The 26,152-nt window shown below is 48.0% G+C and overlaps 1 protein-coding gene across 2 annotated transcripts in view; it reads right to left on the bottom strand.

Annotated features, from left to right (window-relative positions):
• Positions 1-26,152, bottom strand: part of DDX31 (DEAD-box helicase 31) — a 73,373-nt gene that overhangs the window by 23,182 nt on the left and 24,039 nt on the right. Inside the window, exons 14-18 of one of the 2 annotated variants that reach the window (XM_020910988.2) lie at positions 26,033-26,092; positions 14,658-14,708; positions 13,029-13,168; positions 8,108-8,189; positions 1,428-1,539 (exon numbers count right to left, since the gene is read on the bottom strand). In XM_020910988.2, the coding sequence (XP_020766647.2) occupies positions 1,428-1,539; positions 8,108-8,189; positions 13,029-13,168; positions 14,658-14,708; positions 26,033-26,092 (445 nt within the window). Of the gene's footprint in view, positions 1-1,427; positions 1,540-8,107; positions 8,190-13,028; positions 13,169-14,657; positions 14,709-18,686; positions 25,595-26,032; positions 26,093-26,152 lie in introns of those variants that run through there. The other variant, XM_070454994.1, reaches the window with a different exon arrangement.

A 26,152-nucleotide genomic window follows, 5' to 3' on the forward strand; every position in this document is an offset into this window, starting at 1 on the left:
GGCTCCCCCTTCACTCGGGGTACCTGGGTCCCCTGGACGGCCTCCACGCCCTGCCTCTGCTGCCCATCCCCACCTTCCGGGCATACTGCCCACAGTGCCTGCCTGCTCGCCCTCAGTCAGAGCCCCGGGGCGGCCCCTCTTCAGGGTTTTGCTCACATGGCAACCATCCCAACAGGGCTCACTCTGCCCTTAGCCCTCCATCTCCCTCATCTGCACTGTTCCCTCTATGCTCTCATCACCTTTCACTAGGCCATCTAATTAAACTAAGGAATTATTTGCCTTTGCTGAGTCTTAGCTGTGGCACACGGAATCTTCAGTTGCGGCACGAGACCTCTCAGTCGCAGCAAGTGGGACTCAGCTCCCCGAGCAGAGGTCGCACCCAGGCCCCTGCGCGGGGAGCTCAGAGCCTTAGCCACTGGGCTGCCAGGGAGTCCCGAGACTGTCTAATTTGTGTGTGATTCATTTATTATGTTTATTACTTTCACTGTCTGCCCCCCGACTAGAATGTTACAAAGGTGACAATTTTTGTCTCTTCTGATCCCTGGTGTGTCCCAAGCACCAGGAATGGTGCCCAATTCCTTCTAAATATTAAAGCAATTTTAAAAAAAGTTTCAGTTCATAAAAAGAAGAAAACAAGAGGCTGTAGCGTTTATCTCTTGATAAGCCAGCCTGGCATTCTTCTCCAAATCATGGGTCACTATCAAAAAGTACTGTGGATCTCCCCACAGTAGAGGTGAGTCTCATCAGCAGACATGGGACAGTCAGTAGCCAAGACACACACGTTCCAGCATGGAAGACATTGGGCTCTTCTGAGCTCCCCTCCCCTGCGCTCTGTTCAGCACTCAGAGTGAACTACTGAGTCCACACCTAATGCCTGGTGATCCCAGGGGCCAATTTATGCTACAAAGGCACCAAATACTTAATTAATACCTAACCCTTTCATAAATTTCCCAGGAACTGGGTTCATGGTCTGCAGCCCTTCCTCAGCATTGCTCTTTCTAGTTTTTCTTTGTATTTTCAAATAGGAACTGCTTTGGTCTAACATTTCCAGACCTTGCCTTCATCTCTGATTTCCATCTCTACAACTGCTCCTACTGACGTGCCGTATCTCATCTATCCAGTTTTCAAACAAAGAGGAAAATGGGTCCTGGAGACATAAGTTGCTGGGTCACAGCTCTAGACCTGACGTAAGCTAAGATAAAGCCTCATTTGTGCAAAACGCGAGGATGGATGAAATTAACATTTAATATCACTTTAAAGCCTTCTGTGCCTACTTCCAATCCCTGCAGAATTAGGGAGATTGAAGGCTTTTGCTGGCGAGCAGGGCTGCCCAGTTGGCCTCCCAACCTGTCTGGGGGCATGTGGGTAGAGGTGGGACAATGCTCGGTCGGGTTATCTATCTACAACCGCCCAAGAAATTGACCAACCTTTCTTGGCCCTGGAGACTGTCTCCTCACTGGAGTGCACGTAATCTTCAAACACCGTCTGCAAGACCGTGGCTCGTTCTCGGATTTCCTGGGGGCCAGCAGTGCGGGATTTCTGGGAGGGTGACGGAAGGATTAGAGGACAGACAGTCAGATCAGGAATAATGAAGCGGTTTATAATAGATTTAATAACAGTAAAATCACACAGTAACCACCAAGGGGCCAACAAGGGTAATCCTTTCAATATTACTAGGAAGAAAAGGGAGCGACAAAGATGTTAAAGTCAAGCAAAGATGAGGATGGCTTTGTGAGGGAGTAGGTCGGGTCTCTTATTTATTTACTTTATTTTTCTTTCTGGCCTCTTATCACTCGTGTTCAAAGTGAAAGTCTATGGGAGACACTTTGGAATTTTCCAAGTCCAATTGAGGCATTTAAAACACGACGGGACAGAAGCGGTTTTCAGAGGAACCTTATATGTCCCACTTAGGCTTTCAATCTGCCCCTTGCCTGGGACTCCTCGGTGGAGCCCTGGCCATTCCTGTCTAAGAGCAACCCACAAGCCACCTGTCCACAAGGTGGTCTGTCCCTGAATCACAGAGCATGAGTCCTCACTCCTGAGAGGTCCAGACTCAGTGTTCCAGAAATATTCTTGCAGCCCAGACCCCTGTGCCCAGGAACCCATGGAGGACTGGGCTGCTGCAGCCAACTACGCGAGGCCGCCACCATGGATCTCTGCAGCCAACGGTCCCTCTGTAAGAAGTCATATTCGTATGCACAAATGACCCTACAGGTGGAAAATGTGAGTAAAACCAAAACTTCACTTCTTTTCAGCCTTTAGCAACCCCAGAGAAAAGATTTCCTTTTTTTACATCCCTCTGAAAACACGTGGCTTATGTGTCCTCTATCTTGACACAAATGCTGTCTCCTGAATGTGAAACTGAGAATCAACAGAACCCAAACTTGGCTAATCCGCCTCCCAGAGGTGTTGATCCTTTGGATGGTGCTAATGAAGCTCCAGCCCTCCTCACCCCCCTGGCCCATGTGGGTCACCAGGAAAAAAACAGCGTGAGACCCAGTTCATGTTCCTTTTAACTCCTGTAGAGGACAGGGAGCGTGCTCCGGGGTCTGGCTGACCGCACCTCTCGAAGGCACCCTGGCATCTCTCACGGTTAAAGCTGCTGGAGGAAGAAAAAAGGGTGGGGGTAGGGGGGGAGAAAAAGCCTCCTTCTTGGGAGCAGCGTTCGTCTCTGTATTAATAGAGACTTAACAACCTGAAAATGTTTTTAGTTTAGTCAAATCATTCCTGCTACCTGTTTGGCTGATGATAGTCTAGCTGATTTCACGGTACATGGTCCCCCTAAGGGTTTTATCCACTCAAATGTCAAGAGAAAAGGCACTCAGGAGCTGTGTTACGAAAGTGGACATTTGCTGTTGTCATTAACAAGGACTTTTTTTTTTACCCTCTTAACTGATGTGAAATACAAACTTTTTTTTTTGCCGTCCTCCTTTCGTTAAGCCACCTCAGCAGCGAAACTGTCACCTTCCTTGCACTTTTTTTTTTTTAATATGAATGTGAAATTAGCAAGGATGCCCTTTCCCCTGGCGGACAGAATCCTCTGTTATTAAAAAGTAAAGCACTTTAATAATGAAAACTTTTTCCTCTTTTTCCTGTGTTTTAACTGTTTAAAATTAATGAGAAGGGCAGAATGGTTGTCAAAGCGATATTGAAAGCCGGGCAGCCAGGACCGAATAAGCACAAAAATCCCTCCAGAGTGTTAAATAAACAGAGCTCCAGCCCTCTCCAATCCCTCTGTTGGTTATTGTATACATTCTGTAACAGCTCTCAGAATAGATCTGAGAGCCAGGGAGGCAGAGAGGTTTCAGAATTCCAATAAAGGCCTCAAATTAAAGACAGCCTGGTGCGAATTCCAGGAGAAAATTAAAGAGACCTCAAGCTTAAGTGACAGGTGACTTGCTTCTGTGTCACAACTGTCAGGGGATTTAGTGATAATATGGCAATATATTACAAAGGGCTTTTCTTATTCCCCCCTTTAGGTTTCAAAATGAGGCATCTTTTCTTCCCAACCCAAAAAAAAAAAATTACATATACACACATATATAATGTGTGTATACCAGTAAAATATGTAGAAAAAAGGCAATAAAACTAGGTTCGCACATTTGAAACGATGAGGTTTTAGTAGAATATAAGAAAAAGTTAATGGCAGGAAACATCATATACTTAGGAGAAAGCAGGTCTTAGCCTCCCCGCCCCTTGCCACTTCCAGAAATACTTTATTTTAAAATTGCCCCTCTTGAGAATGAACAAGGTATTTTCCGTTGTCTTCTGGGGAGGACAGTCTAAATTTAAACTGAAGACAGAGGGGGCAGAGTCAGGCAGCACCGGCTCAGCCCCAGACAGGGAAGAAGCTCCCATAATGAGGGGGTGAGACCCCAGAGGGCACATCCCCGAGGACCAGCCCCCCCAACCCTCAAAGACGCAGACTTAGTCCTGCTTAATGAAGCAGCTCGCAACTAGCAGACGGTGGGTGGTTTAGAAAAAAAACATTTCCAAAGGTCTAGACACACTCAATACTCTGTCTGTAGAGACTCTCCTGGTCTTGGCAAGAACAGACAATCCACAAAAACTAGGCGACGGCTAGTGATCTTATTTTAATCTCTCATGATGCCAGGGAGCTTTCTGTTAGGATGTGTTTATAAGCTTATCTCACTGGACAAAAAAAACTTTTAGGAAGAACATGTTTGGGTGTGTGTTTATACTGTGGAGATGGAAATTCATGCCTACCAAGAGTCAACAGATGAGTCCAAGACAGCTGGGTGGGGTTATTTTTGTTGTAAAAAGTTTTAGGTGGGAACAGTTGGGGTGGTGGGTTTTTTTTTTTTTTTTTTTTTCTATTGAAAGCATGTGTCTTGACACTGCCAACTTCTAAGGTATTTTTAAACTAAATGGAAGGATTTTGTTTTAATTACTTTATTGCCAAGCTGAGTTTTACCCCCACAGTCCCTAGAACCTTTTGAGCGCTTCCCAGTCAAGTTGAAAGATCAAATTTATTCTCTTTGTAGGTGGGTGAACATTCGTGCGCCCAGACACAGCTATATATATTTTATATACCTAAATATGAAATATACATTTTACAGATGCTTCACTCTCTTGCTTTCTGTTCATGGAAGCCCTAAATGTATGTGCCAGAGGGACACTTACAATGGCCTTCAACCAAGCTGGGTGAGAATGGGCTTCATGATGAGGCGTCTGGCTCAGTGTGAAGGCCCAGCCACCGCGCCCACCTTTGTGTGCCTGGCACTGACTGGTACACCAGCAAGAACTGCCCACATCAAAGATGCCAATTAGGGCACTGCATCTTTCAGGCGAAACAGAATCAAAAGTTGTGTCCAGCATTCACTTTATTCTCTTTACCATTCATAGGATTCACACACATAATACACTCTTGCAGGCTGTAATCTACATGATAATTAGTAATGTAGTCAACTTAGTTTTTCTTTTGCTTCGTCCTGTGAATGAAAGGTAAATTTGGTCAAACAAGTGGTGCTGATGGACGTGACATCTAGAACCAGGCAAGACTAGTTGAGTTTTCTAAGTTAACCAGTTTGTTATTTTGGGGTTGGTGGAAGCCCGGGCTTACTTAGCACTTTTTCTCTTTCAAAGATCACCAGACCTTAAAAATATCGAAACATCATGTCCATCAAGGCAGCAGTTTAGGGTAGAGGTGAGCTCACATGACCCAGAGCGTGCACAGTGCTGTGTCTTGTTTTACTTAAACCTCACAGCGGCCCAGCATGATGGGTACTCGAGACGTCCCCATTCTCCCGGTGGGAAAACCCAGGCTGGGGAGGATCCGCCCCAGATTGCAGAATGACTGACTGTAAAGCTAGGACTCGGATCTGAGCCTGTTGGGCTCTGGGCCCCGCCTCTCACCCACCATCTTAGGGGGGCTCCTCAAGCCCCAGCCAGTCTTCTAAGCTGGTCTCGAGCCACAACAAAGACTTAGGGAGAGGAACTAGGGCCGCCAGCCACAGGGTGGATGTTTACAGAATGGCTGTGGCTTATTTCCGAGAGAGCAGAGGAAGGTTCTCTTGCTCTGGGGAAGCGTCCTGCAGGAGGTGTCCTGTGCCCGTCCACAGCCTCCCCAGAGATGCTCGGAGACACACGACCATCGGCACCCTGGAGAGAATTGGGCTGTGCTCAGGGGATAAATACTGACACCAAAGCGAGTCCAGGCAACAGTGTAAATGAAGACAAGGTTATTGAAACCTTCACCATCTCCTTGTGTAATTTTGAGGCTTGCTCTTAATTCTGGAGAATGGTCAAAGTGAAAGTTGCTCAGTCAGGTCTGACTCTTTGTGATCCCATGGACTGTCGCCTGCCAGGTTTCTCTGTTCATGGAATTATCCAGGTAAGAATACTAGAATGGGTAACCATTCCCTTCTCCAGGGGATCTTCCCAAAACAGGGAGAGAACCCACGTCTCCCACATTGCAGATAGATTCCTTACTATCTGAGCCACCAGGGAAGATAAGTGCCAATATTCCACTTAGTGTGAAACTGCAAAAAAGGCACTGGGCTTCATGTCAATGAGTCTGAGCTTCAATTCCATATCTGCTTCTGCTACTAACTGATGTGATAATAATAATAATAATAATAATAATAATAATAATAAATACACTTTGGTCACTGCGTTGGAACTTTTGGGTTATTTTTCACTCAACCCTTCAATCTCCTTCTGAGAAGAAAATTATCTCAGTTGTACACAGGAAGAAATTGACCCTATGGGTCTAGTCCTGGCCCAAAGCCACACAGCTGGTGAGATGAGGACTCGGGCCCAAAGGCCGTGCTCCTGACACTGGGCTACCCCATCCTCAAACAGCTCCCTGGACGCCCCTACTCAGCCCAGAGCTGTCCCGGGGCTCTAATTACATAGCCATGGGAACATCTGGATAAACAGAAAACAAACCTTGCCCCCTAACTAGAATTTGCAGTAGTTTCAGAAGAAGAGAAGTGTGCCAAGACCAATGAGTCTCTATAGTTTCCGGTCAGTTCCCATGACAACAGACTTATTATGGGATGGCCTAAAGGCCTGTGGGGCCAGGACCCTCTGTCGTGAAATATCACTTAATATAACAGGTTGATCAACCAAGTCCTTAATAGCTTTTCTTGTTCATGGGGATTGTTGCTGTGGTACCATTTATTGGCCAAATTTCACCTCTATGAACACAGCTCTTAGTTGCTCAGTCATGTCCAACTCTTTGTGACCCCATGGACAGTAGCCCGCCAGGCTCCTCTGTCTACGGAATTCTCCAGGCAAGAATACTGGAATGGGTTGCCACTGCCTTCTCAGGGGATCTTCCCAAGCCAGGGATTAAACCTGAGTCTCCGGCATTCGCAGGCAGATTCTTTACCCACTGAACCACCGGGGAAGCCATGAAAACAGCTAACATTACCCAATTTAGAAAGCACTGTAGTTTCATTTACTTGGCCTAATTAATACTAATGGAGGCTTGCTGGTAAACTGTGAAGGAGAGGTGGCCTGCTTTCACACTAGAAGGACCCACGATTATCAGTGCACCCTCACGGATGTTCCTTCAGCTCTCTAAGTCTCAGTTTTCTCATCTATGAAGCGGGAGAGTAACACCTGCCTTGTGGGCTGCTGAGAGGCTAAGACGGGACCAAGTCGGGGAAGAGCTCTTCAACACAAAGCCAGGCCCATAACACACGCTGGGGCAACAGACATCGAACTGTTCCTCTCCTTTCCTTAGTGCATTTCTGCAGGTTCTCTCTGGAACAGAACTTAAATCGGGGTCAGGGAAACGGACTCCTTGCCTCAGGGAGAATATTGATCCAAATAAAGACATGTACTAACACACACAAGAGATTCTTAAACTTCATCTATTTGGCTCCGATTTTCCAGTCTATCCACAGGCACCAGAACAGAAATGGAAAAATATCCAAATATTAAAATTTCATGGACAAAATTATACAGAGCAACACTACACACACACAGAAACACACACGCAAGTCTAGGTGGCACACCCGGTAACACGGTAGAGTGGGGGTGGAAGTGCTTCCGAGCAGGGGGTGCCTCAGAAAGAAGCAGGAAAGGCTGTCTGGGGTTGCCTGCGCTGCTCAGGATCTCCATATGGTAGTGCTCAGATGATAAAAATTCTTCTTCCTAATGACCTCAACTTTACTCTTCCTCTGTGTATAGCACACATTAAAAAATGGATGAACTAAGTGTGTCTGAAAGGAGGTTCTGAGACATTTATTTTTTCCATGCGGTCCTGGGTGGACGGGTCAGGCCAGGTGTCCATGCGGGTAAGCTGGAGGGGGACCACCAGGGCTGAGCACGGAGCACTGTTGCCTCCAGACTCTTTCTGGCCAGGGACGAGCCCTCCTTCTGGGGAGCCTGCTGCCACCTGGCAGACACCCAGGACGGCCGGGGGCCCATTAACGGGATGGGCCAGCAAATGTGTCCAGAAGCGAAGAGAGAGAAACGCCAGCAAAATGTGGCCTCGTCTAATGTTCATGGTCCTGAAAACGCACGCTTTACTCGCCAGTGGCAGGAACTGCCCAGTACTAAGAGCCGCTGCCTCCCTACACCAGGAAATGAGTCACCTCTGTGAGCAGCAAGCATAGTTAATAATAAAACTCACCTGGCCTCCCCCTCGTCTTCCTTTAAAACAATCATCCTTTGTCAGAACAGACAAAATGTCTTCCATCTTCATCTCAGAAACGCTGTAAAAAGGACACATAAAGGTAAACTTTTTATTCTTCCAAAAACATAATTCTATCAACTGTGATGCATAAAATTGGCCTCTCTTCCGGCTAATCAGATATAAAGGAGAAGTGACACTTGGTCATGGGAAAGGGAGTGTTTTCCTAACCTTTCAAGAATTCGGAAGGAAGGGGACTCTATGATATTAGAGGGACAGAAGGGGTGACATTACCACCAATTCTCATCCTCCCAGATATATGTACATAGGCTACATTTACAACCTCCTTTATGGGGATCACATCATTATTTCTTAATAGATCTGGAAAACTACATAGGCCTGCTTATTGACATATTACCTGGACTTGAGCAGAAGGCAACAAGCCAAAAAACATTTCAGACAGTCCCTTTAAAGGAGGTGCTTGAAGACCCTTAACAGTGGGGTAAACAAATACCTGAGTGAAAGTAAACAGGTAGCCAACGTCTCCCACTGACAGCACCAGAACTCTGTCTTAATCTACCCGAGGGACCTTCCTGACTATCATCTCTGAATTACTCAAGGGTGAGGACCAAATGACCTTCGGCAAATCTATAGAGTTACGGGCTAACGGCTGAAACCAGAACCCAGGCTTCACCTGTGAATGGGAGCTACGAGGAGCCAGAATGAGATGCTCCAAGCAGCCTCTCGGGGGAGTCTGGACAGCACACTGTCCCCCTTGGCTCTGGAAGGCCCCAGCCTTTGCCCCGGGGAAGAGCACAGAGCAGAGTCCTGAGGCAGAGACAAGGAGAATAGACTTCCCAGGGAGGAAGGGAGAGGGGAGGAGGAGTTCTAGGGCAAGAAAACAGATTCTAAAAAGGTAAATGACTTTTAGGACTTCCCTGGTGGTCCAGTGGTTAAGAATCCGTCTCTCTCTGATGCAGGGGGAGAGGGTTTGATCCCTGGTCAAGGAACTAAGATCCCACGTGCTGCAGGGCAATTCAGCCCTGGGGCCACAGCTGAAGAAGCCCCTGTGAGGCACAGAGGAAAGCCTGTGTGCCACAATGACTCAGTGCAGCCAAAAAAAAAGGATAAATGCTTTTCTTGTATGTTTTATTTTTTTCAAAATATAACAGCAAATTAGAACGTGAATGGCAACCTCTTCTGAGGGAGAAGACAAGCCCCACTGCCTCCCCCAAAGGTGACTCTGACAAAGCTATGAATGGACATGCCACGTCTCTGACGGTGATGCACCTGAGCCATGTCACCGCCTCCCTGAGACGCCCTGTCCCCAGCCCGCGTGGCCCCTTCTCGGCTGCCGGACTTGGGAAATCTTTTCACGGCAGTTAGGACTCAGCCTGAGAAGGCGAGGTACATGCAGAGAGGGCAGGAGCTGGGGAAACTGTTCATAGTTTCCTGGAAAATCTATTTTTTCACGTGGGAGAAAAATAATATGGCTATTGAATTTGCCTCTTATTTATGCCTGGAAAGCTGGAGGAAAGTAAAAACCAGAGCCAGTCCTGTCTTTCCCTTCGTCTAGCTGCCTTGCCTCTATTAAAAAAAGAAGAAGAAGAAAACAAAAGGAAAAGCAATGTAAAAACCTGGAGTCAGATCCTGAAGGAGGAGAAAGAAAGCAGGTACAGTGTCATTCACAGCCAGGGATACAGATAACTAAAATGCCAGAGGAAGGCACAGGCTCCTCAGATGCATGGGAGTGCTGCTGTCCAGCCAGGGTGCGGCTCACGGGCTGCGTTGGGGGACTGCAGGTTTACCCGAGGTGAGCAGGAGCCAGGCGGAGTTGACCCGGAAAGATTTACAGTTTAAAAGGGCCTCCTCCTTGTCCATGACGTCACTATTTCTGAGGAACAAAACAAACTGATTCTGCCTATTTATGGTTCTATCAACAGACCTGAGTCACCCCCACCTCACTATGGAGAGAGAGCATGGAATAAATCCAAAGAACTGTCTTTCTTAAGCCTGATCTAAGAGAGACGAATTTTGAGGAAGCTTTCCCATTTTAATAAACCTACGGTGACTTGCATTAGAAAAACATTTAAAGAAGAAGTGGGGAAAAGTGAAGAAGTTGGCAATTAACAAGAAGTCACAAGGACGCAGAGACGAAGTTCTGAGTATCCACTCAGAGGCGGCGTGGCCCGGCTCTCTCGCTCCCTCTGCTGAAGTCCATTGTCAGGGCCGGTTCCGCGGCGCTGGGCACGTGGAGGTGGGTGGCAATTTGCTGTGATGGCCCTTGCTGCCGCCTGTCTTTCTGAATCTTCCCTGTAATTCATCAGCCACCCCAGCATCCTACCGCCTGGCTCTCAGGTACCAAGTAGGCACATACTCCTTCATCCTCCTCTTTTTTTTTATGCTTGGATGTGTACCTTTTGGATTTCGAAAATCTTCAAGTCTGCCTTTTCCCACAGCACACTTTGGAATGACTTATTAGACTTAATTTTTTGTATGAAGTCAAAGAAACAGTCTGCATACATTTCCCCAGCAGACAGCCCTGCATTGAACAGAAACTGGCACGTGTAACAATGCTCGGCAGTACCGCAGCAGCAGACCTGATCACACTCAGGGTGACTAGAGCTCACCCACAAGTAGCCAGGGGTTCAGGGCGAGGCCCCGAAACAGGTGCATTTTCAAGGCCAACACCCGCGAGTCTGGACTCCGACAGGACTCTCTGCCCCCTAAGTGAAGGTCCTTACACCACCTGAGACCCACATCTCCTCCGTGAGGTGTCTCCCTGTCTTCATTCTCCTGATCTTCCTCTTGGAGTCCCTGGCATCACTGAGTTCCCCCCTGAGCGTGAACCTTATGGTGAATTTCCCACGAATGTTGTGGGTTCTTTCTCCAGTCAAGATCATCAGAAAGAAGGACTGTCCTTTTTACACCCTTAAAATACACCTAGCTCACCAATGATTCACGGTGGTGCTAATGAGCATCTTCCCTTCTTCAGTGGTAGGCTTACACTCTAACCTCCACGGCCATGAACGGAAACGCCGTTACTCGAGAACGAGGACAAGAGCAGAGAGGTGCAGCCGCCTCTGCTGACGACCCTGTACGGGACTGTGACCCTCTGCCTGCAGCACCATCAGCACCCGCTTCTCCAAGGAGACGAGCCCAGGAGGCCAAGTAGAGCGCTGCTGCCGGGGACGGGGGGAGAACGTAAGCGCGTGGGTCGAGCACGGGAGGAGGAGCACGCCATGGAGGCAGAGAGGCTGCAAAGTGCAGGGAGCCCTTCCTCCTGGGGGACAACACCTCTGAGAACGCCTTCCACGGGTTCACTAGCTCCCAGGACAGGGAAAAGTTACAGCGCTGGAGTGGGCTTTCATTTCACACTCCCATGTTTCTGGAGTGGACCTGCTGGATTGGGGGCTGTCTGGACCCTGAAAGGGCAGCAAAGAGAGGTCAAAGCCGGCCTCCAGCCCCCGAAACTCAGAGTGCAGCTGGAGATGAAGCTCCTGGTGAAGTGCGACTGACCGACACAAGATTCTTTTCTCACAAGAGAAAAGAGGCACGCCTTCCTGAAACAAACAAAACCCACTCTTCACCTGACCGAGTCAGAGATGAGATGAGAGAATCGAGAGGAAAACTCAAACCGTCTTCACCCGAGTGACATGACCCCCCCAGACCAATTGGGGCAGGCCCCGGCCTCCCCAACCCTGAGGGGTGGGGAGTGTGTTTTCATGGGGAGCGCACCCCATGAACCATCACACCAGCAACCTCGACAGTGCTAACTGTGCCACAGTCGGCTGAGGCGTGGGGCGGGAAGCGGTGTGCTCCCCATGGGGACGGCCACCCACAGTTCTCCCCTCCGAGCGGGCAGCCGGGGCTCGTCAGTGCAGATGGCGAGGCGATGGCGTTCCCAGCTCTGCACTTCAAGGGGAAAAGCCTTGTTACCTAAACACAGACTGGGCGAGGAAGCCACCCAGAAACGTGACCCACCACGTGACGTCATGGCAGCCAGCCACTCTTGTGCCCAGCATGTACTGGGCTGCCAGCCTGGGCTCCGAACATGCTCTTGGCATCACTGTGCTTTGAGCAGAAGAGACGTGTGAACCCACGTGGATGAGTGTGAGTTTTCCACACATGCCTTTTGAAGCCCATTTTGAGGGCCTGTTACTCCAGGTGCTGGAGATTTTATGGAAAATGTGACAAAACCACCTCATCTCTGGGGCCCAGGTCAATGCTTCCTGCTTTCATCAGGATTGCCTGGCCAGCCTGAGCTGCTGCCCTCCATCTTTGTCCTTGCTCAGGGAGATCGGGGTTGGATGGAAGCCCCTGGCCCAGGTTCCAAGCTGCCAAGCCCTATGGGGTCCCCAACCTGGGCGGATGGAGTGGGGACTGGAGCTTCATGCTGGAGGACGTGAGACACTGCCATCTGACTGGGCGCCCTTCCCCGCAAACGTGGGGTGCACAATAATTCACCACTCTGAACAGTTTCCTCCCTCGGCATACTTTCCAGGAGGAGGGAAAGTGATGAATCCAAAGCATCATTTTTCCCACATATAAATCAACTCTAAAGGTCTAAAACGTTAATGAACTGCAAGAAACAAAACTTGATGACTCTAAGAGACCTTGGTGGAGCTGGTTGGGAGGGTGGTGCACACTTCACCGCAAGAGCAATGGAATGCAGACCTCTCCCTGAGAGAGACGGAGTGCAACCGCTCACTCCCTGACTCGGAGCAGCAACGAGGTGAGAACTGTCATGTGCTGACGGCATGAAGGGTTTTAGTCTTTGCCACTGGCTATTCTGGGACTCATTTAGGGATCACAAGGGTTAATGACTCTTCGTTGGCTTACAAGGCCCAGCCACTGTAAGAAGCGACAGAAAGTTAATTAGGAGAGATCAGCGGAAGCCCTGTTCAGGTTTCTGACTCACTTGATTTTGTGAGAAGCCAACGAGTTGACATATTCTGCCTCCGAAGGAGCCAAGACAAGCAGGCTGCTCCCATGGCAGCCAATCCGGGCCGTTCTCCCAATCCGGTGGATGTATTCGGCAGGTGAAGACGGAGCGTTGTACTAAAAGAGGGGCACGAAAATGAAGGCATTCACAGATCAAGGGATTGCCATTAATTGGAAGTGCAATACCCCTCACCTGCCTCCAGGTATCCCAAGAATTAAATCCTGGTGCTATGGTTACCCCATCACCATCACAAGGAGAAGTCACTCAACCCTGAAACTCCTGGCTTCCTTGGAAATAACAAGGCTCCGACACGCCAACGGGAACAGTGGCCAAGTTTCAGATAAACGAGACATCTTCCCGTCCCAATATCTCCTTTTTAATTTCACTTCTCCACAGGTCTCCTCGCTTTCCTATTTGCATCTTTTCACTGAGGTGACTGGGCAAGGTGAGAACGCAGGCAGGGTGGCCGCACGACCTTGGCCTACTTCCTCGAGAGACAGAGCCGTGGGGCCGTGGGCACGGAAGATGGCGCACAGGGTGGAGAGGGATCAGGTCCCAGCGCCTCGCTGCAGGCCCCCCCGTCCTGAGAAGCAGGCTGCAGGCGGACTGAGAGGCAGGTTCCCTTCCTAAGGGACACACTCTGCTCCCGCTGACAGCATTCCTGGCCCGGAGACAGGCAACTGCTCACACTCAGCAGAACGGGCGTGCTCCATGGCAGGAACTGGTCACCATTAGTGCTAACTGACCTGCACTCATTCTGCCCCTTTGTTCTTTGCTGTTACACGACTCAAAGATCACGGGCCGCGGTGACTTCGGTGGCAGGCCAGGCATATTAAACTAATCAATATCCACAATTACAGGGAGGCGCTCAATGATCAATTCTATGTGGCTAATCTCCCACACATTAAAATCATCCTTCCTATTTCACATCTGCTCTGTGGCCGGCAGGAGAAAAGACACAATGCCTCTGGCCACAAAGTCATCATGTGCGGTGAGCAAAGCAGATCTCTAGCCAGTGACAATCCTGCAATTCCACTAAAATGTGAATAAACTATGACTCACGTAAACAGGGCATGTGTCTCCTGGCCCTCTCACAGAAGGGCTTAAAAATACCACTCTGCAGACTAACGAAAAGAAAAAACAAAACTGGAACCACCGGGCTCTAAGGCTAACACCCGTACCCTCTGGCAAAGCGTCGAAGGCTGGAGGTATGTGTAAGATGCTGTCAGGGCCTTAATTGCCCCCGCAGGTCAGTGTGCAGGCAGTTCTCAGGACAGCTGAGCCACTGTCTTCCCGCACAATGAGGCCTCCCAGGGGCCCAGTGGTTCCCGTTATTTTCAGAGTGCTGAAAATCGGGGTGTGACACGCGTTTGTCTGGGAGCTGGGGAGCCCCAGCTGCGCAGGCTGGAGGCTGAGCTGTGGTGGTCAGGAGGGCTGGGGTAAGGAGAGATGGCAGGAGAATGGTGCGGATGGGGCTGGTGGCTGCCTGGGGACCAGGGCAACACCCACGAGGGTCTTAATAATTACTCTACTTCAAGCCAATGCATCTGCTCATGATCGTACGTTCTGGCCTCAAGCCCGCCCCATAACAACGAGAGATGTTACCTGGACAATCCATGTGACTTGAGGGAGATCCAAGCCACGAGCCGCAATATCCTTCAAAACAGAAAAGAACAAAAGAACATGGCTTAGGATGGAGTTTCTCAACCTTTCTGGGGTTCTGGGCCCACTTGATGATCTAGTGCAAACACTGAGGGCTCACCCCCAGGAGTGCACATAGGCGTGCACACAACTTCAGGAGCCCACTGTCATCCACCTGTGGGTGAAACCCTGATTCAGGGATGAGTTCTGCTGAACCTGCAGTGAGGCAGCTGCAGCCCACTTCACCACAAGAACATCACCTGCGCGCAGACTGGAGAACTGGGATGAGTCATGGGCTGCTGTGTCATGTTAAGAATTCAGAGAACTGCTGGCGTGTTTTACATTTTATCTGAAAAACCCCTTTATGGTTAACATGGTCGTGGGTTATTGCCCACATCTGGTCTTATCAGCAATGCTGAACGATAATGTGCTTTGAGGTGTGATTCTGGAAGGTCACCCCGAGGTATGTCCTCGTGGGGTGAGCCCCAGAGTCACTGACTAAGGACGCTGCTCATGGGCCTTGGAGAGTGGGAAGGACCAAACGATGCTCCCTCTTTTGATAGGCAGTTACAATCAGAACACTGGCCAGAGATTTAACCAGATGGACACAAAGTATAAAAGCAATGGAGACAGCTTTCTTCCTTTGAGCTAGCTGCCATCTCAAGAACAAAGACTCTGCTTTCTGGTATGTCTGGCCACTCTGGCAGGGAGACTGGAAAATGGGAATCTTTCCATCTTTGGCAGTAAACACACAGCCAGCATCCACCTCCAAGGGCAAGCCACACCAAGAGCAGCCCCAGGCAGCAGGCTCTGAGCACTCACCATACACGAGAACACCGTACCTGCATTATCTTGACTTACCATCAAAATAATGCCTCAAAACAGAGGGGAACCAAGATTCAGAGAGGTTAAGTTACTTGTCCAGGGACACACAGCTAACAAGCAGAGGGTAGCCCGCCCATCCAGGTCTGCTCTTTTCTAAGACCAAATTACACTGCACGGTTTCACCATCAAAGAAGATGTTGTGTACCTTGTACATGGTGGGAATGCAAAATAATACAGACCCCTGTGGGGAGGAATCTGGGGATATCCAGAAAAATTACACATGCACTTGCCCTCTGACCCAGAGCGATCTCTCCTCTAGAAATCCATCCCAAAGGTACACTGGTGAAAATGTAAATGACTGATGCACAAGGCTATTCATTTCAGCACTGTTTATGACTGCAGGTCTGGTGAACACTCCAGTGTCCAGCAGGAGACAAGCTGAATAAAACATGGCAATAACCACCACACAGAACAGAGCTACAGAACACAGAAAAAGATGGAGGCGCCTCTGCACTGATATGGAGAATGTCGAGGCTGTATTTTGAGTGCAAATAGTATGCTTTTGCATAAGGAGCGGAGAAAATACAATATACTGGGCTCATATTTCAAAAGGAAATACTGGAGGGAAAAACCCCATAGCTTATAAAAATAGTGAGCTAAAGAGAAAAGAAAAGAACAGGGGGGAGGGGACCAGGATGGATCCTGTACTCCTTTAAGGCCCTTGTATTTCTAACCCTGAGACCATGTCTCAATGCAATTAAACAGTAAGACAACCTGCCGTCACGTGACAGGAAGGACAGAGTGTCACCCATGACGTATTTTTGCCAAAACACAAACAAAATCCTAAGACTGGAATCTAAACAACCATCCACACCTACTGAGGGGAGGGAAGAACAAGGTAAACAGCACCTTTATGTCACAACTACTCAAATCTGGGGTATGGGGTATTTATTTTAAAGAACAACAGTCTTTCCTCAGCTAAAAAATCCAGGAAAAAAAGGAGAATAATAAAAGTAGAAGACTTTAGGGAGAAGACTTCCTTGGTGGTCTGGTGGTTAAGAATCTGCCTTACAATGCAGGAGATGCGGGTTCAATCCCTGGTCAAGGAACTAAGATCCCACATCCCATGGAGCAACTAGCCTGCAGGCCATAACTAGAGAGTCCGTGTACTGCAAAGATTCTAGGTGCTGCAACTAAGACGGAGCTGATGCAGCCAAATAAATAAATAGAAGACATTAGGCAGATGGATAAATGGATAGACGGACTGATACTCCAAGAACCAACACCTGGAAGAAGGTTCACCAAATTGACAGTTGTGGTTATCCCCAGGTAGAGGGGCTTGGGGGCATTACAGGCTGCCCACTCCAGTACACGTGGGCTTCCCTGGTGGCTCAGCTGGTAAAGAATTCGCCTGCAACGCAGGAGATCTGGGTTTGATCCCCGAGTTGAGAAGATCCCCTGGAGAAGGGAACGGCTACCCACTCCAGTATTCTGGCCTGGAGAATTCCATGGACTGTATAGTGCATGGGGTTGCAAAGAGTTGGGACAGGACTGAGCAACTTTCACTTTCACTTTTTGCAGTTTTCTGTGTTGTTTGCTTCGTTTTTCTTTTGACAATGAATGTATATATTATTAACCTCCCCCCCCATTTTTATTACAGAAAAATTTAAATCTACAAAAAACCTGAAAGAATAGTACCATGAGCACTTGTCAACACTGCCTCCTGATTCTCTAACTGCTAAACTGTCATATCTGTTTTTTTCCTCTCTGTACAGTCACATTTTTCAGAACCTCCCGAAAGGAAGTTGCAAACATGACATTTCACCCCTAAAACTTCAGCACAGATCGCCTAAGTAAAAAGGACATTCTTCTACCAATCACAACACTGTGAGCACACCTAAGAAACTTAAAATAACTTTATTTTCTAATAATCAGTCCATCTTCAAGTTTCACCAACTGTACCTAAGATGATTTTTATAATAGGTCAGTGAAAAAATAATTGTGGTTCTGGACCATGAATTTTAAGTCATTGTAACTAGGCTCAAACACATCTTTATTAATCAAAATAGGAACCACAGCAATCAACACATTTTTGCCAATGAGAAATGTTTGTTTATTCCTGTAGTGTAAAAATTCGTGGTTCAGGATTCAACAAACTCTTGGAAAGCATTTCCTGCCTTCTGTTGGTTGTGGAAGTGTTTTCCCTGCAAAAAGTTGTTGAAATGCTTGAAGAAGTGGGAGTTGGTTGGCAAGAGGCCAGGTGAACATGGCGAATGAGGCAAAACTTCGTAGCCCAATTTGTTCAACTTTTGAAGTGTTGGTTGTGCGATGTGCAGGCAGACATTATTCAGAGAATAATGTTTTGGTCACCTTTTTGGTGACCAATGCTCACTGCAGGTATGGCAGTTTTCTGGACATTTCATCGATTCGCTGAGCATACTTCTCAGATGGAATGCTGGTTTCACTGGGATTCAGAAATTTGTAGATCAGATCAGTAACAGACCATCAAATGGTACCAGGACCTTTTTTCGGTGCAAGTTTGGCTTTGGGAAGTGCTTTGGAGCTTTTTTCTGTCCAACCACTGAGCTGGTTGTCACCGGTTGTCATATAAAATCCACTTTTCATCATACATCAGAATCCAATTGAGAAATGGTTCACTGCTGTTGCATACAGTAAGAGAAGATGACACTTCGGAATGATGAATTTTTTTTGATTTGGGGTTAGCTCATGAGGGACCCACTTATCAAGCATTTTCAGCTTTCTAATTTGCTTCAAATGCCTAATGACTGTAGAATGGTTGATGGTGAGTTCTCCCACAATTTCTGGTGTAGTTGTAAGAGGATCAGCTTCGAAGGTCCTCTCAATTGGTCATTTTCAACTTCTGACGGCCGGCCACTGTGCTCCTCATCTTCGAGGCTCTCGTCTCCTTTGCAGAATCTTGAACCACCACTGCACTGTACATTAGTTAGCAGTTCCTGGGCCAAATGTGTTGTTGACGCTGCAACTTGTCTGTGCTGTCTTACGACCCATTTTGAACTTTAATTAAGAAAACTGCTTGAATTTGCTTTTTGTCTAACATTGCCCTAGTCTAAAATAAATATAAAATACACAGCAAGTAGTGTCATTAGCAAAAAAAAAAAAACATAAAGTGATAAATGCACATTAAAATGATGTAGAACATTACCACATTTACTTAAGAATGCATTCCAGTATCAAACAGCAAAGTTCAACAATGCAAAACCGCAATTACTTCTGCACCAACCTTAATAGTTTTCTTTCCCTAACCCTGGACTAAAGCCTAGATCATTACATTCTATTTTTATTACAGCCATCTAGCCTTCCTTACTGTACTGCTCATGGGGTTCTCACAGCAAGAATACTGGGGTGGCTTCCCATTCCCTTCTCCAGTGGACCACTTTTTGTAAGAACTCTCCACTACGACCTGTTCGTCTTGGGGCGCCCTGCATGGCATGGTTCACAGCTTCACTGAGTTATGTAAGTTCTTCACCACAACAAGGCTGATCCGTGAGAAGAGGCCAGCAGATGACGAGGCAGTCAGATAGCATCACTGGCTTGACGGACACGAACGTGAGCAAGTTCCAGACGACAGTGGAGGAGAGGGAAGCCTGGCGTGCCGCAGTCCATATGGGGTCACAGAGAGTCGTACACGACTCAGCGACTGAACAATACTCTTCCTTAACCTAGAATGGTGCATCCCTGCCCCTAACATTTACTTTTTTGTTTTTATAACAGTTTTTGAGGAGTCTGGCTGTCTGGAGGCACATCCCAGAATATGGAGTTTTTCTGACTCCTTGCGGCAAGATTCAGGTAGCGCCTTCTGGCAGAAGGACACCACCAGGGTGGGGTGTGCCGCCCAGCACGTGACCTCAGGAGACACAGTCTGTCCTGTGTGGGGAAGCTGGGCTGTCACCGGAACAGGTGGCGGCCACCCTCCCCCTCCCTCGAGGAGGGCCCTCTCTCCTTTGTGACGAGTGAAGGAAGCCCTGAGACCGTGTCCCAGAACCTTCTGCCCAGTGGTTTCCGCATCTGTCAAGGCTGCTTGCCTCTATCAGTTGCTACCCTGATGGCCACCAAACAGTGGCTTTCTAAGCCTATGATCACTTCCATTTCATAACGGGCACCCTTCTGTAAAGGACAGCTCTTCTGCCTCTCCCCTCACTTTTCAGTATCACTAAGGATTTATATGCATATGAAGCAGCTTTTATTTTCTTTTGGCCACACCGTATGGCATGTGGGATCTTAGTTCCCCGACCAGGGACTGAACCTGCACCTCCTGCACTGGATGGGCAGAGTCTTAAGCACTGGATCATCAAGGAAGTCCCTATAAAATTTGTTAAAAAAAAAAACAAAACTCAATGCAAAGTTCTGCAAGAACCACATTAAAACATCACTCCCTGATCTTCCAGCGTCAGAGGAGGACCTGAGGAAGACACTCCCCCTGTCACCTGAGCAACCCAGAATGACTACTTGTGGGCAGGTCAGGGTGGTCTGTCTTCTCACTGATTAAATCCCACCTGGATTGCGGGTCCTCTCTGAACGGTGGCAAGAGGCTGCATTTGTGTTGTTACGTAGACGTTTCATGTAGTAGAAGTGTGTCCACCACCCAGGAAGTGTTTCCCGACAGCTCCCAGGTGCCCTGAAAACTGAAGGCGGATGTTCCGGGGCCGATGCCTCTGAGAACACAACTCAAGAGTATTCTCGACACATACCAGTCACTGTCTTTAGAGAAACTGTTGGGCTCTTAAATATGCGAAGCTCTCATTAAGAAATGATTTATTTCACTTAGGTGCTCTGCAGTGGTAGAGGCATGGTGACAACGGCTGTCTGAGATTTAAAGACAGGCTTTGTAAAAAATTTAATACTCATCAGTTTAGTAAATCTGACTAAGAAACACAGATGGACCTCTCAAATAGCATGTGATGTTCAGAAAAGTCACTCCGAGCACAAACACGCTCGGGGGGCTCGGCAGCCACCACCATCAGACCATTCACGGTTTTCCCATTCGGGCTGGGCGAGCCAACCCAGGACACCAGGCCGAGAGTCTCCCATTTCCCACAACTCCTGGTGTTGGGGAGGGGTCACCTCATAGCCAGCCACTGCTTGGACTCAACCCTGCTATTTCCTTCAGCACTTCTTGGCAGTCTTGGCCAGGGCTACACTGAGGGTGGGAGGGAGGAAAGGGGAGAACTGGACTCCAGGACCACTGCGGGAGCCATCCAGTCTGGGCAAGTCAACTCTGCTCTCCGAGCCTCAGTTTACCCACCTATAAAATGGCTGCAAATGACTTATCTCCCCAGGTTATTGTGACGATACAATGAGACAGTTGACGTGAAGTGTCTTGAGAATCACTGATTTGAGCGTTCTGGCTGGTGATGAAGTAGGAACGGGCATGCAGGCAATGAGGTGGGGCTGTCAAAGCTTCTGGGTTCTCTTCCCCGCTCTCAGCCCATCACCCCATACAGGCAAAAGACCGCAGAGGAGAGGGAGATGGCTCCATCCTCCCGGACACTGTCAACCAGCAGGACCAGACCAGAGGACTCTGACCTGCACAAGACTCAGCTGAAACTCCGGTTCTGTGCCCGCCCTCAGAACTTAAGATCCAACCCACCTGTATTCCTTTAACCTAATTCAAATGAAAGAATCGCTGAAGTCAGTTCTGAAAGACACTTGCGGGCGAGGCCTTGAAGGCCGTGGGCTGACAATTGGCTGCCTCCACAAGACCGAGGGGTACAGATGGAAGGCAGCTTGCTCAGGTGCCAGCCTGTCAGTTGGATTAAAATGACTCATTTATTTACCCAAGAACCTCACAAAGTGCTTTTACTAACAGGGAGAGGGGGCCTGTGGCTCTCTGAGCAAGGGACGCAGCAAATTCGCCTCTGCCGCCTTCCCGGCCTGCCAGAAGTCATTACTGCCGTGTGTGGAAAGCCATCAGCGGGGTCCGGGCCCCCGTCGTCCGGGTGACAGATTGGGCTGCGTAATCAGAGGGGGAAGGAGAGCATGCAGAAGCTGTCAGAGGCGCGAGAGCTTGGCTAGAGCCGCCAGAAATCTGGCAACATGAGTTAGCGTAACTGAGTCAACAGCCGACCATCTCCAAATGATCTCGCCACGAACAGGGATGAAATACGAGAGGAAAAGATAAACTTCACTTAAAAGGCATAGGCCAGAGAAAACCAGAAAGTCTCCATTTTGGGGGGCACTGAAGGTACATTCTTGGGATGCGTGTAAGCATCCTTTGTCTCCCGGCCACCTGGCACAGCAGAAATTCCCCAGGAGAAAAGGAAATTAAGAAGTGCAGAGACCTGATGGTGTGATTCAAGAAAAAAGAGAGAGAGCAGGTGAAGGAGAGCAGCACGGGCACTTTAGGTGTCTTCTGAAAAACAAGGCATGTGTGGACAACCACACACATTCCAACAGAGGCTCAGCCAGCGGACGCAGGTGGACCCAAAAGTGCCTGTCCTTGTGCAGGGGTTGGCGGGCGGGGGGGAGAGGCATCACTGGGTACCACCAGGGACAACCACAGAGGGTCACCCACCAGCCCTAAAACCAGAAGGAGCCTGGAAATACCACACTGCAGTCACCTACTGGGGTTTCTCTTTCCCAGCCGCTCAATTTAACAGTGATGTTCAAAACCTCTGGCTTTGGGTAAGTGCTTCACTATGAGCCAAAGGAATTAGCATGAAGATAAGCCCATCTCCTCTGTCTGGTTCTTCTGATTTCTTAATTCCATTGAGGAAAGTGGGCTCTGAACTTTCAAATGATTCCTTCCTGCTAGTACTTTGCTCCCTCCTTACCTTGGCTTCTTTAGATCCAGTTTTCTAGACAAAGCTAGAAAATTACACAGAATTACATTCCAAGTATGTAAGAACTCTGCTTTCCTAGACTGGTCTCCCCTGCCCAAGTATCCTTTCACATCTGCCCAGACTCCACACCACTGTGGTCAAACACGTGTGCCGAGAACTCATGTTATATAGTCATGTATCAGGTCCCAAAAGACTTCATGAAATTAAGACAGCCCTTGCTTTTAAGATGTTTATAATTAAACACACAGACACGCACACCCTTAACTTTCTTCACCACAGAAAAAATACAATGGAGGAGAATGGGGAGCAGGAAGGTACTTTCTAGAAGAAAAGGAGATAGCAGAATTGTGAGCTTTTGTGTGGTTACACAATTCCGAACTTCCCACACAAGATATTCAGTCTTCTGGCCTTGTTAAAAGAATCTTGGGAAAAATCAAAATGGCAAAAGAGACGGTACAAAGGCAGAAAGTCTCCATGCAACAGTTAACAACATGGGTCCCCTTTATGCGAAGATGCGAGTCTCCATCTGCCTTGTCCTCTGTGGCCCCACTGCTCATTAGCACCCGGGAGGCTCCCAGAGAGCGGCCAGAGCCAGGCAAGCAACAGACGGCTGCCAAAGATGCAGTGACAATGCTTCCCCAACCCAGGCACCACCTATCACAGCCAGTGAGTCTCAGACACCCCAAGTTTCGGGCCACAGCGACCGCACGCAAAAGGAGGAAGACCAAGCAGGAATGAAGAACTTCATATCATCAGGGACCTGGGCTGGTATCCTGGCTTAGAAATGGACAGGAACAAGCCCCCACCTGGCTCTTTTCCAGTCATTTCTTCAAGCAGAATAAAAAAGAGACTGGCAGAGGCTCAGCATACTGGATGTGACCTGGACCAGCAAATGAACACTCAGGGTCTTAGAGAAATCAGACGATGGCAAGAGGGTGCTTTTCACATGGCACTGGGGCCTGGCAGGGGGCAGAGGTGTGAGGTGCCACACATTGCCAAGTCAACAGTGCTCATCATCTAGCTGACATCACCTGCTTGCAGGTAGCAGATAGGCTGAACAAGGAAAGCCATCAAGTACTTTTGACCCCACCGAGAGTTGCAATTCAGAAAATGATCTTTGCTTCCACAGAGCTACTGGAAAAAGACAAAAACCAAAAACTGAACTTCAAATACCTGGAGTTTTCTTTGAGACCTGGAGCTCACCCACATCTGTGAAAAACAGGGTCACATCTGCTTACCTTGGGAGACTTGACAATTTCCCACCAGGGACATTTCCAGCATCTTAAGGGTCAAAGAAAGCACTTTGTTCTGGTCCTAACCCAAACTCCAACACATGGGTTCTTGCTGCCTTCTGTTTTAACATACGTGATCTCCAACGTTTACTCTTCAGATAACACCATGGATATGAGAAACTAAACTTTTTCCCAATGAGCACTTTAAAAAAAAAACGTCACAAGCAATTCTTTATAGGAATGTTTATGAGAATCCCATGGGTAAAACTGAATTTTTATTTATTTTTTTATTGAGGTACAGTTGACTTACAATGTTGTATTAGTTTCTGGTGTAGAGCAAAGTAATTCAGTTTATATATATATGTGTGTGTGTGTGTGTATATACACACATATATTCTTTCTCATATTATTTTCCATTATGGTTTATTACAGGAAACTGAATATAGGTCCCTATGCTATATAGTAAGAACTTGTTGTTCATCTATTTTACATATATAGTTTGTATCTGCTAATCCCAAACTCCTATTTTATCCCTCCCCCATTCCCTTTTGATAACCATAAGTCTGTTTTCTATTTCTGTGAGTCTGTTTCTGTTTTGTTAAGTAAGTCCATTTGTATCGTATTTCAGATCCCACACATAAGTGACATCATATGATATCTGTCTGTCTCGATCTGCTTATTTCACTTAGAATGATCATCTCTAGGCCCACCCATGTTGCTGCGAATGGATGACTTCATTCTGTTATGGCTGAGTAGTATTCCCTAATCAACAAGTATATTAATGTCAGCCTCAGTCTTTAGAAAAAGACATATATCAGTGGTTCTCAACACTGATCCCCAGGTATCTACCCATTTAACCCACAAATACCGGTGCCTACTGCACACTGCTCTGTGCCAGACGCTGGGATGGGATTGCAAACAGAACACAGTCCCGGTCTTCACTAGCTTGTGGTTCGGTGGGAAGACCAAGACCAGTTGGAAGGAGCATCACTGAGAAGCACAGGGCGCCCTGGCAGTGTCTCATGGGGAAGCACAGGGGCTTCTGTTTGCAGAAAAAATGACAATGAAGCTGAGACCTAAGATGGGGTGAGTCTAAGTCAGGGTGGGGTGTCCCAGGAGGAGGGAATTCATGTACTAGAGCCCTGAGGCCAGAAGGAGCTGAGAGAGGGGCCTGTTTGGCTGAAGGATGCGGAGTAAGAGGAAAGTGGGGACAGAGGGGAAGGGAAGGGTTCAGGCTCCAGAAGTGTCAACGGACATAGGATTCCTGACAAATTCCTATGTCGAATAGATTGTCTGAACCCATCTTCTCTTTACACTGGGCATGTAAAGATGGTTTAGGATAAACACAATCATCTGGCTTGATGGGGATCATAAAGACAAGGGCTACTTGGCCAGACTCAGACCTCCTCTGGAGGCAAGTGTTCCAGCAGTTGCTGCTCTACGATCTGAATCACCAGGGCCAGCGGAACCACTGCTGGGCACACACACACACACACACACACACACACACACACACACACACACACGAGAATCGTCAGTAGGTGACCAGGCAGGACTGTCTTGTAGATGATCATATGTACATACACACAAGTAACAAAGTTGTACTCACCCATAAACTCTCAATTTAGAAAGAAAACCATCTCTATTACCTTCAAAACTAAATAGAGAACAAGGGTTCCTTAAAAAGTAACTGCATTAAGTGAGGCCTAGAGAGGCCTTCAAACAGCCAACTGTCTGTTTCTACCTCGTACTTGTTCACAGGGCTACTAAATCTACGGTGAGATTTCATTACTGTACAGATAGGGACTTCTCAATCAACTGCTGGGGATTAAGTTACATCTTCTGAGATGGCACACACGTGGAAGGCATTTTAATCTTGGGAGCGAGCAGCACCTTTGGTGAAGTGAGTCCCTGGAGAAGCGGGGACGTTGAAAGTGTGTTTCGAAGCTTGAAAGAGCACAAGAGATGTGCAGGTAAAAGGTCAGAGCAGTGCTGGAGAGGCCGAGTGAAATGGCTCTGAAAACTGTAGGGCAAATGGTAGGTTTAAACAAGAGCGCACAGAATCTGTCCAAGCGCATCTATTTTCCTTTAAGAAAAGGTGAGCAGAGGCAAGCAGTGATTTTGTTGTGAAAAGGCTTTCTCAGCTCTAATTACTCCCGATAGCTGTAATTTACAAGTTCTTGGTGGAGAGAAATCACCAAGATTCACACATTTTCAGACCAACAGCTGCCACCATTAGTGAGCAAATCGCCAAGTCTTCTGGGCGGTGGCAGCCCGCTACCCGTGGCAGTTGGGTGACAAACCAGGAGTGCATGGAGACCAGCACGCCAAGCGGCCCCGGGGACCCCTGCTCCCTGCAGGGCTGCTGACTGCAAGGCAAGCCGTCCAGAGGCAAAAAATTGCAACCACCACCACCACCATCGATTTTCAACCTTCCCACAGAGCACAGAGCGATACATACCGTGCAAAAAAGAATGCCTGTTCTGGAATGCATGAAATCTTGAAACACTGCTGTTCTTTCCTGCAAAAACAAGAAAAAATAGGGTCTTTATAACTCAGCTCAATGCCAGCTAGGTGGTGG

The sequence above is a fragment of the Odocoileus virginianus genome, chromosome 2 (genome assembly GCF_023699985.2).
Source record: "Odocoileus virginianus isolate 20LAN1187 ecotype Illinois chromosome 2, Ovbor_1.2, whole genome shotgun sequence".
Classification (NCBI taxonomy): domain Eukaryota; kingdom Metazoa; phylum Chordata; class Mammalia; order Artiodactyla; family Cervidae; genus Odocoileus; species Odocoileus virginianus.